General features: G+C 47.3%; 1 protein-coding gene across 1 annotated transcript in view; it reads right to left on the reverse strand.

Annotated features, from left to right (window-relative positions):
- LOC119363642 overlaps positions 1–6,947 on the reverse strand; it is a 12,023-nt gene extending 5,076 nt beyond the window's left edge. The window contains exons 1-4 of the mRNA XM_037629012.1: positions 6,408–6,947; positions 5,366–5,525; positions 1,124–1,300; positions 971–1,054 (exon numbers count right to left, since the gene is read on the reverse strand). Coding sequence (XP_037484909.1) covers positions 971–1,054; positions 1,124–1,300; positions 5,366–5,525; positions 6,408–6,784 — 798 coding nt within the window. The 5' untranslated portion in view covers positions 6,785–6,947. The remainder of the gene's footprint in view (positions 1–970; positions 1,055–1,123; positions 1,301–5,365; positions 5,526–6,407) is intronic.
- Between the last annotated feature and the right edge of the window lie 6,714 nt (positions 6,948–13,661).

The raw sequence follows: 13,661 nt of genomic DNA on the forward strand, positions 1-13,661 counted from the left end.
AACTCTTAACATATCCTTGGGCTAGAAAAACATTTTAAAATCCTATGTTTTAAGACTAGTGGATAAATCTGCTCAACTGGTTTGTCATTCTTCCATAACACGCGGTAACACTAAGTCAAACACAAGGAGATAATAGATACACGCTGGAGAAATAGTTAGGGAGAGTAAATGATAAAACCATGGCGCGCATATGTGACAAGATTAATAGTATTGTGTTGCATTTTCTTTTTGAATACATGGCATGCATACATGTTAGGATTAATTGATTGGGCGGTTTATTATAGCCAATGACAGAAAAAAATACAATTCATGGGCACTATCGTCACATTAATCGCCTATATCATTTTTTTTACCTTGCAATCACCTAAGAAAAGATTTATTTTCTCTGATCAATATTTTTTAGGCCAAGTGATATTATTTGTGCAATCTGTACGTTCAATAAAATATTGTTACTAATATGCAGCAAATGTTCTCACATGCTACCTCTGTAAAGAAATATAAGTGCGTTTAGATCACTATACGCACTTATATTTCTTTACGGAGGGAGTACCAAATAACCATGCGACAAGATTTTCAGTTCAAAAGATAAAAAGGAAATTAGACGTGCCAAACTCGTTCATCATGTTACAAATGTAACCACGTCACAAGCTAGGTTTTTTACCCAAACATGAATGTTCTTCAATTGTTGTCATGTTAAAGTATTTGTAACATCATTTCTTCACATACAATCAATTGGTAAGAATATATGGGAATACAATTTTCATATATCAATTGGTATTTCACAAATTTATTGCTTACTTCTATCCTAAATATTGAAACATAAAAGACACTGATACCTATTTAAGAGTCATGGGTGACCGAGATAATATGCCACCATGTTTTATTTAGACCCTTGGATAAAAATGTATAGTTTAAATTTTTTTGAGAACATCTTACAATTTCTCATCGACAAAAGTAATTTTGCAGATACCTTCGTAACACAATAGTAAGCCTTCCCCGACTCCCAGATACGCCGCCCAAAAATGTATTCACGGTCACTGCAGAAGAAAGGGAACTGGAAAACAAACAACATGTTGGAATTGTGAAATTCAACAATGATTAAAGGAATTACAACTAATCGAACCTTTTTAATCCAGTGAATAATTGTGGTTCCATTCTGAGGGAACTCATCCAAAATTTTGAAACACACAAGCATGGGATCCCACTTTAGACGAAAATCATCATCCCAGAAGAAATCTCTAACCAGTTCAGGAGTAGCATCCTCGAAAATGGTCTGGCTACAATGCATTATAGGTCCCACCTAAGAAAAACATGAACAAATTAGAGTGCTGCACATGAAAAATTAAATGACAAGATGTTGACGGTTTAGCCATGATATATATTCTCTGCATGTTCCTACAGTTTCTCGATCAAGTAACTTCAAAAAAAAAGATCAAAATCCAACAAAACACGTAGCAGATGGATAAAGGTATACTAGCAAGTCAATGACATAATAAAAAAATGGGCAGCCCGGTGCACGTAGCTCCCGCTTGGGCAGGGTCCGGAGTTCTCCGGCCACTTTGGGTCTATAATACACAGCCTCTTCCTACATTTCTGCAAGAGGCTGTTTCCAGGACTCAAACCCGTGACCTCATGGTCACAAGGCAACAGCTTTACCGCTGCGCCAAGGCTCCCCTTCAAGTCAATGACATGATAACATTGCAAAAAAAATGGCATGATAATATTACCATGAGAGAAACTCCGCCTATGTTATCTCAACATAGCCGGTCCAAAAGCCCGGGTAAAGGAGGGTTGTGATAGGCTTGGCGGGCCAACATAAAAACTCAGCCGCTCTTATGGAGATGAAACCCAAAAGATTTTCGTTGGGGCGTAACCCTCTCAGCGACGCACCACATCGGAACCCGGGTGTGGTGGCAAATGGGCAAGGGCCGGGCCGTCGCCCCCTGGTAGCGTGCCGTATCTTGATCCGGATACAGTGGCAAGTGAGCGAGGATCGGGTCGTCGCGTCCTTAGTGGCACGCTACATCAGCGCCCTGATGTAGTGGAAAATGAGCAAGGGTCTTCGCATTTGACTCGACGAGTGCGAATGGTAAGGAAGCTAGCCGAGCCTAGGAGGATTCGCTTAGGTAGCTGGAACGTAGGGTCTCTGACAGGGAAGTTTCGGGAGCTAGTTGATGCAGCGGTGAGAAGAGGTGTTGATATCCTTTGCGTCCAAGAAACCAAATGGAGGGGACAGAAGGCGAAGGAGGTGGAGGATACCGGCTTCAAGTTGTGGTACACGGGGACGGCTGCAAACAGAAATGGCGTAGGCATGTTGATCAACAAGAGCCTCAAGTATGGTGTGGTAGACGTCAAGAGACGTGGGGACCGGATTATCCTGGTCAAGCTGGTATTGGTTTGCTACCAACATTTGGCAAAATCAAAAGTTGCCAACATTTGGCACCTTTTTGTGAAATTGGCAACGAGAATTGGCAAGCAACCGATCTCTAGCCAATATTTGGTAGTTGCCAAAATTTGGCATGCCAACTTTTGGCATCAAACAAATTATGCTCTTGGTTCTCAATGTTATCAGCGCATATGCTCCGCAAGTAGGCCACAATGAGAACACCAAGAGGGAGTTCTGGGAAGGCCTGGAAGACATGGTTAGGTGTACAGATCGGCGAGAAGCTCTTCATAGGAGGAGACCTCAATGGCCACGTGGGTACATCTAACACACGTTTTGAACGGGGGCATGGGGGCTCTTTGGCTATGGCATCAGGAATCAAGGAGAAGATGTCTTAAGCTTTGCTCTAGCCTACGACATGATTGTAGCTAACACCCTATTTAGAAAAGATAGAATCACATCTGGTGACTTTTAGTAGTGGCCAACACTCTAGCCAGATCGATTTCATCCTCTCGAGAAGAGAAGATAGGCGTGCGTGCCTAGACTGTAAGGTGATACCTGGAGAGTGTTGTACCACAGCATAAGCTGGTGGTTGCTGACTTTCGCTTTCGGATTCGTGTCCAGCGGAATAAGCGTGTCGAAGTCGCTAGAATGAAGTGGTGGAAGCTCAAGGGGGAGGTAGCTCAGGCGTTTAAGGAGAGGATCATTAAGGAGGGCCCTTGGGAGGAAGGAGGGGATGCGGACAATGTGTGGATGAAGATGGCGACTTGCATTCGTAAGGTGGACTCGGAGGAGTTTGGAGTGTCCAGGGGAAGGAGAAGCGAAGATAAGGATACTTGGTGGTGGAATGATGATGTCCAGAAGGCGATTAAAGAGAAGAAAGATTGCTTCAGACGCCTATACTTGCATAGGAGTGCAGACAACATAGAGAAGTACAAGATGGCGAAGAAGGCCGCAAAGCGAGCTGTCAGTGAAGCAAGGGGTCGGGCATATGAGGACCTCTACCAACGGTTAGGCACGAAGGAAGGCGAAAGGGCCATCTATAAGATGGCCAAGATCCGAGAGAGGAAGACGAGGGATATTGGCCAACTCAAATGCATCAAGGACGGAGCAGACCAACTCTTGGTGAAGGACGAGGAGATTAAGCATAGATGGCGAGAGTACTTCGACAAGCTCTTGAATGGGGAGAATGAGAGTTCTACCATTGAACTGGACGACTCCTTTGATGAGACCAGCATGCGTTTTGGCGTTTTGTGCGGCGAATCCAGGAGTCTGAGGTCAAGGAGGCTTGAAAAAGGATGAAAGGAGGTAAGGCGATGGGCCCTGATTGTATCCCCATTGAGGTGTGGAAAGGCCTCAGGGACATGGCGATAGTATGGCTGACCGAGCTTTTCAACCTCATTTTTCGGGCAAACAAGATGCCAGAAGAATGGAGACAGGGTATATTAGTACCAATCTACAAGAACAAGGGGGATGTTCAGAGTTGTACTAATTACCGTGAAATTAAGCTGATGAGCCATACAATGAAGCTATGGGAGAGAGTCATTGAGCACCGCTTAAGAAGAATGACAGGCGTGACCAAAAATCAGTTTGGTTTCATGCCTGGGAGGTCGACCATGGAAGCCATTTTCTTGGTACAAGTTATGGAGAGATACAGGGAGCAAAAGAAGGACTTGCATATGGTGTTCATTGACTTGGAAAAGGCCAATGATGAGACACCACGGAATGTCATGTGGTGGGCCTTGGAGAAACACAAAGTCCCAGCAAAGTACATTACCCTCATCAAGGACATGTACGATAATGTTGTGTTCGAACAAGTGATGTCGACACTGATGACTTCCCGATTAAGATAGGACTGCATCAGGGGTCAGCTCTGAGCCCCTATCTTTTTGGGGGTAAATAGGAAGTTAAGAGTTATGGAAACAAACCTTGGAATCGAAAGGGTTTAGGCTTAGTAGAACTAAAACCGAGTACATGATGTGCGGTTTCAGTACTAGTAGGTGTGAGGAGGAGGAGGTTAGCCTTGATGGGCAGGTGGTACCTCAGAAGGACACCCTTCGATATTTGGGGTCAATGCTGCAGGAGGATGGGGGTATTGATGAAGATGTGAACCATCGAATCAAAGCCAGATGGATGAAGTGGCGCCAAGCTTCTGGCATTCTCTGTGACAAGAGAGTGCCACAAAAGCTAAAAGGCAAGTTCTACAGGACGGCGGTTCGACCCGCAATGTTGTATGGCGCTGAGAGTTGGCCGACTAAAAGGCGACATGTTCAACAGTTAGGGGTGGCGGAGATGCATATGTTGAGATGGATGTGTGGCCACACGAGGAAGGGTCAAGTCCGGAATGATGATATACGAGATAGATTTGGGGATTGGGGTAGCACCAATTGAAGAGAAGCTTGTCCAACATCGTCTGCGATGGTTTGGGCATATCCAGCGCAGGCCTCCAGAAGCTACAGTGCATAGCGGACGGCTAAAGCATGCGGAGAATGTCAAGAGAGGGCGGGGTAGACCGAATTTGACATGGGAGGAGTCCGTTAAGAGAGACCCAAGGATTGGAGTATCACCAAAGAACTAGCTATGGACAGGGGTGCGTGGAAGCTTGCTATCCATGTGCCAGGGCCATGAGTTGGGCGCGAGATCTTATGGGTTTCACCTCTAGCCTACCCCAACTTGTTTGGGACTAAAGGTTTTGTTGTTGTTGTTGTTGTAATATTACCATGAGAGACAAAGGCCATTTCGCCAGGAAAAAATTACCATGGGGTAAAAGAGCGCTACTGGACTTTAAGTATTCATAACTATGTCCATGGGGTATTTATTTGAAGTGTTGAAATTCTTCTTTGCTTTTAGAGGCTTATACTACCAACCTGAGAAAAGAAGCAAATACTACCTCTTATAATGAAGGAACCTTCTTTTTTATATATATAAATACTATATCTTAGGATCTGTTTCTCTTTCTAGAATCCCATTGACAAAACAAACCTCGGGCTCATGCCTCCAGGCCTTGTACGTCATGTTGGAAGTGGTACGCTCCATCAAATGCTGCCATGTTGTATGCCCACTCTCTTTATTATCTAAAAGCTGCACGAGGTGATCTAGGTCCTTCTCAGTGACAATATCATGCTTGCCCTCAAAAATTGACCTTGTAAAAAAATATGTTTAGTGGAAGAGATCGTTGGATAAATGTACATTGGTGGGGCTTTTTGGTGCATTCATATCTGAAGAATACAATTTATCTATGTTACCATGCCTCTACTGAAACATATAAACTGAATAATCAAACTAAAGAAACTTCATCACGATCAATCGGACGAAACAAGCAGGTCAAACTAAATTTAAAATGATGCTTACCATTAGTCCTTACACTGAAATCAGTCAACTTTGGTTTTCCTATCACAATTCACAGACAACCAATCATTTTTTAACTATTTTGTCACATTGATTTAGCTTATCCTTCACCGCAATGACCATGCCTACATCAAATGCAATTGTTCAAGCAAGTAGAAGACACTTAACCATCACCTCCATGACCTGGCCATAACAGTAAGCCCAAACACAAGCGGTCAACTGCAGTTTATAACCTTACTGGCAGTAACTAGTTCTTTAACATAAATAGTCAGGCAAGGTAAGTTATATGTTGCAAATCCTTGAATCGTGCAATCTAAACCCAGAAGGCAAAGTTTCACACAACTGAGGGACACGGGTCATCGGGGAGCCACAAAACACCCTCAGGAAGTAAACACTACAAAATTTCATCACCACCTATCCAGTTAGAAATACAAACCCGCTGTCGCAATAATCTTGCTCCACAACCTCCGTAATCGATTCAGTTTTACTAGTTCAATTTGATGATGTGAAAGCTCCCAAAATTGGTGTTGGTCATTGGCTGAATTGAAGCATATCACACTTCCGTTCTCGTAATTTGTAAATACGGAGACCCGAACCAATTCCAACCAACACAATTGACAAGTCAAATGCCGCCCTGCGCTTCACAGCCAGATAGATTCGACTAGTACGCTCTCACCTGCCGTTAGCGCAAGCGCCAGCGTCCCCGCAGGCGTCCGTGTCGTCGTTCGAGGGATCCTTGCGCTGGTACTTCCCATGGCGGCGGAAGGCGGAGGAGAGCAGCTGCGGCGCGATGGAGAAGGCGGAGAGCGCGGTGCAGGCGAGCCATAGGCGGCGCGCGCCGAGCCCGGGAGGCACGTAGAGGAGCCGGAGACGGCTGCGGAAACCGAGGAAGATCAGCCCGGTCCAGCGCGGCCGCCATGCCCACCCTATGAAGAGACCGATCATGACCGCCGCCCAGATCGGCACGGCGCACAGCAGCACGTCTACCGCCATCTCCGCCAACGCCGGCCGGCGCAGCAGCAGACCCGCCGCCTCCTCGTACCACCCCGCCATTGCTAGGGCCGGCACCTTCCTTTCCCTCTCCCTCTCCCTCTCGCCACCTTTTTCGTTTTTGATTGATTGCTTTATTTTCTTGGCAAAAATGGCGGAGAGGACAGGAGGGGAAGACACGAGCCGGGAAGAGGTCGTTTCTGTCGGTGAGGCTGACCTGTGGGCCGCGATAGGCAGGCCTCCCTGTCGGTGACAACTGGAGCGAGCGGTTTGTCAGGCGAGAGGCCGGAGGGGGCGTGGGGTATATGCTGCGGACAATGTACTGTCATGTTTATCCGGAGTGCCAGGGTGGATCAATAATGTCATTGGTTTATGATAAGATCGGTGCTCGCTATCTTACACAAACGGTTCCGCCCGGAAAATTAGGGTTGCACGAGGCGATCAAAGAAGGCGACGAGGGTTCTCTTGCACGCCGCCGGTGGCGCCGCCGGTTCCCTTCGTCTCCGTCGGCCACTCTGGCGGCGGGAGGGAGGTGGAACCTCGGGTCTGTTCGCTAGGTGTGTGTGGTAGGGTTAGGGTTGAGGGTGACGCTGCCGAGGTTGTTGTGGTGGTGCCGTGATGGAATAAGTTTCTTCGGGCTTCGTTCGTGGTAAGGCGAGGTTTTTGTCTTCGTCTAGGAGCCAGCGGGTGGGGGATCCCGGATCTCGTCGAGGTCGCGGGCTATGGTGGCCGAGGTCCATTGGCACTGGTCGTTTGGGTCCTCAGATGGGCGATGCCTGCCTTTCGAGGCTGGGTGCCTCGCCTTCACCCATGAGTTGCAGCAAGTCCGTTGGCCGTCCTCTCGCACGTTCAAGCCAGAAATACCAGAGAAGTATGATGGGAGACTGAACCCGTCAGAGTTCTTGAGCATCTACACCATCGTTGTTCAAGCTGCCGAGGAAGAGACGAGAAGTTGTTCGTCAATTACTTCCCTTTGCCACTCAAGCCAAATGTCAGGTATTGGCTAATGCACCTGCCAGAGAACTTCATTTTGACCTGGGCTGATCTATGCCACTAGTTCATTGGCGCCTTCACAGGTGGCCATCAAGAACCAGGGCAGCCCAGCGACTTGCAACTCCTCTTGCAGAAGGAAGGAGAGACTGCGGAAATACATGCAGAGGTTTAGCAGAGTACACAGAAACATCCCAGACATCCACCCGGCGGCTGTGATAGCTACGTTCCAGTCCAACGTACGCAATCGTCGGATATGTTCCAAGATGAACATTCGATTTCCCAACACTATGATGGAGCTTTACATTCTAGTGGATAAGTGTGCTCGAGTAGAGGAGGGGAGGCGACTCCCCTGAGAAGAGGATGGCGTCGACATCGACTCAGAGGATGATGACGAGGCCACTAGTCAGAAGAAGAAGAACAACAAGAGCGCAATAAGAGGTGCAAGGATAAGGCAATGATGATTGTTGAAGGATCGGGCAGACCTAGTACCGGCAAGAAGGCCAAGGTAGAGGTTCCCAACAAGGAAGTTGTCGCGTGCGCTGATTGCCAGGAAGCCATGGCTGCCGAGAAGGCTGGGAAAGGTGATGTGTCGTACTGCAAGATCCATCGGACCAAGGGACACAATCTCCAGGAGTGTCATCTGGTTGAGTAGCTCGTCAAGAAGCAGAGGGCTGAATATGAGAAGCGTGATAAGAAAAAGGTCAAGGAGGCGCTGACGGGAAGGGCCGAGGTGCGGAGCAAGCCGCCCCGGCAAGGCTCCTCAAGATCAAGGGAAACCCGCCAGAGGCCATATGAAGGAGGATTGCAATGATGAGAGTGATGGAGGGGATGAGGAGGAAACCAGCGAGCGGGAGTTCCAGAAATCCACTGACGCCCTATGCATTGACGGGGGCGCATCTTTGCACTCCTCTCACCGCCAACTTAAATAGTGGGCGCGTGTAGTCAATGCCGTGGAGCCAGCGGCAGATTCTCAGAAGCCGCTCAAGTGGTCCCGCATGCCCATCATCTTTGACGAAGAGGATCATCCTGACCACACCACTGCGGTAGGGTGCTTGCCGTTGTTGGTCTCACCAACGATCCGCAACCTCATGGTCACGAATATGTTGGTTGACAGCGGGGCCGGGTTGAATCTAATCTCTCCAAAGGTCATCAGCAAACTCCAAATTGTGGAGGAAGAGCTCGAAGTTACCGGCATGTTTCAAGGGATCAACCCTGGCAGAAGCCGTCCAAAGGGAAAGATCACGCTGCCGGTGGTTCGGGGGGAGTTCAGTTACCGGACTGAGAAGGTCGTATTTGATGTGGTTGATCTCCCCCTACCATACAACGGAATCCTTGGTCGTCCGGCCCTGACCAAATTTATGGCGGCATCTCATTATGCATATAACACCTTGAAGATGCCAGGGCCGATTGGTGTCATTTCCATTATGTCGGACGAGTAGGATGCGATCATTTGTGTGGACAAGATGTACCAAGCCAGTGTTCCCGCCAAGGAAAATAAGAGAAATAAGAAAGCTAAAGAGGGCCCCAGCAAGGAATCCCGGAAGCGTGCCTCTTCAGGGTGCGCTGCGCCTATTGATGACTTGCCAGAGGGTTCCAATAGCAAGAGATCCAAAAGTGTTGCGCCTACTATGAAGAAGGTCCCGGCAGGGCTGGTTGGCGTTGATGGTACCTTTACTATCAGTGTCACCCTTGACGACAAACAGGAAAGCACACTCGTTGTCTTCCTGCGGGCGAATGTCGATGTGTTTGCATGGCAACCATCTGACATCCCTGGTGTTCCCAGGGAGGTAATCGAGCACCACCTTGTTTTCTGCCCACATACCCGACCCGTCAAGCAGAAGGTCTGAAAGCAAGCTTTAAAGCAGCAACAATTCATTGCCGAGGAGATCAAGAAACTTGAGGCAGCTGGTCTGGTCAGAGGAGTATTGCATCCAACATGGTTAGGAAATCCTGTAGTGGTGCGCAAGGCTAATGGGACATGGAGGCTTTGCGTAGATTTCACGGATCTGAACAAGGCATGCCCGAAAGACCCATTTCCCTTGCCATGCATCGACCAGATTGTGGATTCTACCTCCGGGTGTGACCTGCTTTATTTCCTGGATGCATATTCTAGATACCATCAGGTCTTTATGTCTAAGGAGGACGAAGAGAAGACGACTTTGTGGGGACCCCGACTCATAGGTCGTGATCACCGAATGCACGTGTACAGTGATCCCAGAGATCAATGCTCACTAAACACACAAAAGCTGAATAACAAGAGTCTTACATCCATACATACCGTTTTACACAAATTGTGACTGTTATGGTCAAGTCTTGAGTATATCATCGCAACGGGATTCTTCGTCGACAACTTGGACCCATGCCATCTGCCTTAACCCTACAGGCATTCTGACTGGGAAAGCGTCCTAGCTCGCACGATCGTCACCAAAGAACTCTTCTTCATATCATGTTCTTCCATACCTGGCCAATTAAATAACCAGTGGCAAGCCAACGAGTACTTTGAATGTACTCGCAAGCAACCCGAGAGTGATAACAGAATAATGATGTAAGGTTCTACTACTAAATTGGCATTTTTGCGGAAGCTAGTTTTTCTCATGCAAGTATGATCAACATTTATCAAGGACATGAATGCGTCTGCAACAAGTGTCTAGAGGTTACAGACATCAACATCGAGAAAGAGTTATAAACAACTCATGCTCAAGCTTATCGTGACATCCTCATGAATCACATCATCAATATTACCAAACCGTGTTATTTGTCAGAAACATATGGACATAGTCTAAGCAGCACCACCTAACTGTCCTTCACCATGGACACAGCTATTCGAATAGTTTGACACTCTGCAGAGGTTGCACACTTTACCCACAAGATCCGGGAAGCTTTCGTGTCACCCACGATCCTACAGTACCTCAAGTACTCGGGGGAAGCACCCGATCACTATCTTTCCCTAGGCGAGACTAACATAGGGTCCACTCGTTGGTACACGGCCTTTGTGTATAAGCATCAAGATTTTGGGACTCTGCCCTTTCATTATCACACATACACGCAGGGACCAATGGTGTGTCCGGTGCCCCTGAAAACAGTCATGGCCGCCTATCCAAGCACGACCCCATCCCGAGAGTGACCTCATGTCACCCCCGTCACTAGAATGTGGGCACCATGCTAGTATCAGCCTAGGTAATCAAATAATGCCCTTTCCCATATAAGGGTAGAGTGGTTGCGCATGTAGGGTTGGGATGGTCAACAAATCTTAAATCTAATCCGTCTCTGTATACAACACTTATTCACTTTCTTCGGTGCACCACTTCTTCATCAAGTGGTGACCTAGTTCAACATCACCCACGGACATTAGGGGCACCTGATGGGGTTTTCAAAGGATTGTAACCAAGAGATGATCATGGCATATATGCAACCATCATGCGTCAATGTCAAGTATTTTTCATCGCATCTCTAGCACAATGTAGAGCTACAAACATGCAAGTACCGATGGGCATGCATCAATGCAACGATTATATCAAGCTCATAATCAACAATGTCATCATGCATATAGAAAATTTATCGATGAACGAGAGAGGCGAATCATGGTCAAAGGGTTGCTTGCCTGTCTTAACCAAGTCCTTGGGGTCTTCAATGTCTCTGGTCCAACTCATTCGCCAACGTTGTAATCTAACCTTGTAGAAATAACGACACGCAATAAGACCATAACACAAATAGAAATTACAAGTGCTCATAAAAATGTTCACTTATTTTTGTTAAATATTAGGATGAAAAATAAGAATGCCAAAATTCTTAGTTTTGGATTTGGAGTTGTAGAATAGGAGAAATGGATTTTCAGAGGGGAATATAAATGCTCAAATTTGAATTTAAATTTGAAAAGTACAGAAAAGTTTGATGGATACTTATGAAAGTTACACCATTAAATAGGTGGGACTTTTAGAAGAATTTAGGAGTTGGAATTATTTCATTTGGACAAATATTTTATTATGTAGAACTTTTGTGAGTTTCTAGAAAAAGAAATAGAAGAAGCAGCATTGTGCAAATGGGCCTATTCAGCCACAGTGCAGCAGGCCCAGAGGGAATCCAGCCCGTGCAAGGCTGCCATGTCCAAGGCGTAAAGGCAAAATACTAGCGAACCACTACGCATGCGCGTGTGTTTTAAACCTGACGGGTGGGGCCCACCCGTCAGAGTGTGAGGCTGACCGACAGGCTCCATAGCTGTCGTTGTCAACCTCGGGCCAGAGAGGGAGGCAAGCTTACCGGCGTCACTGTGGTCGACGGTGAGGCGATCTGAGGGCACCGCCGTGCTCAGGGTGGAGTCACCGTGTGGGTGGAGGTGGAGTTGGACGCTAGGGTACAGGGGTTCGCCGGCGACGAGGAAGCCGGTAGAAGGGCTTCGAGAGGTGCTTGCTCCGGTTGATTCAGGATGCAATAGAGAGGGAAACATAGGGGAAATGGTGAGAGAGGTGAGGAGGTTCCAGATCGAGAGAGAGGGGGTCAGAGGAGGCCTGTACCACGAGATCGACAATGACCTGAGGCGGCGGAGCTTGATCGAGCTCGGGTGGCTCTGGGGATGACCTGGAGGCGTGGGAGGAAGATTGGGAGTGGGAGAGAGCGAGTGGTGGTGACGGAGAGGCTCGGGGAGGCCTTTAAGTAGGCGGGCAACAACTCATCGTGCTCCAGTGCGTCGGCGAGGCCGTTGTCGTTGCTAGGGGTCACGGGGGCTCGCTTGTGCGTGTCTGAGGTGTTCGTGGAGGTGGTCTACGACCAGGGGAAGGAAGAGAGAGCGGGGGAGCGTCAAGGCATCGCGCGTGTGAACATGCTCATTGGAGCTCTTGGGCAGCCATGGCGCGTGTGCGAGGGAGGTAGCAAGAGGGAGAAGGAAGAGGGGTACCAAGGTGTAGCGTGCTACAGACATCGAGGTGCATCGTCGGGCGTGCGAGGGAGGGCCGAGGCGGTCGCGAGCATAGGGCAAAGAGCGGCTACAGTGCCCTGGCGCACTATAGCGCGCTCTAGAGCGGGCATATGGTCAGCATTGCCATTGTTTAGGGGCTGTGGGCGTGGCCAATTGTGTCTGGTAGCTATGGGGGTGTAAACAATGTGGGAGGTGCATTGGATGCTTTGAGGCACACTGGAAGAGGGGTGAGGTAGAAAGGGAGAGGAAATAGTGCTCTCCAGGGGTGAAAAATGAGGTTTTCACCCCCCAAATAATTTAGCTAGGGATCAGTGGAAGCTACTGGAGGTGTAAGAGGACTAAAAGGAACTGTGGTAAAAAGTTAAACTCATGGAGAATAGTGGAAGGGGTCAAAACATGGTTTTTTGGTAAAATGATAGAAAGTGTTTGGTGGAGATCTGAGCAAGTAAATGGATCCTCCTTGCCATGAGATTTAACAGGATCAAATGGTAGATAGAAATGGGTTTGATCACCAAGTTTGAGCTCATTCGGAGAAAGTTGTCAATGTAACTTTGGTAAACCCTAGAAATCGACAGAAATGGATTTTCCAAGATTTAGTCATGCAAATCATTTCTCCTTGACGCACCACTTGGTGTAGTGTCATCATTTGAGTATTTGAGCATGTCCACAAAATTTGGGATGAAAAGCAGAAAGTTGGTAATGTAGAGTTGTTCAAATTTAGATCTGGACAAAGAGGGTTTTGGTTTTTTTTGATGAAGTTCCCTTGATCTTCAAGACATGAGGCTTGGCAAGATCATCCAATATGTCATATGTGACATGCTAGAATTTTCTTGGAATTAATGAAAAATATTTCCTTTGTAAATATTTCAAAAGCTTGAAATATCCAGAAAGGGTTTTTGAGGGATTTAACCAATATTTTGAACATGACCATGTGTTGAATCTCATATATGTGGACAATATATGTCCACTGATCTCCCGTAAATTTTCTCAAATATTTTTGAAACATTAAAATAATTTTAACCTATTAAAGACCAT

Source organism: Triticum dicoccoides, chromosome 2B, assembly GCF_002162155.2.
Source record: "Triticum dicoccoides isolate Atlit2015 ecotype Zavitan chromosome 2B, WEW_v2.0, whole genome shotgun sequence".
Lineage (NCBI taxonomy): Eukaryota > Viridiplantae > Streptophyta > Magnoliopsida > Poales > Poaceae > Triticum > Triticum dicoccoides.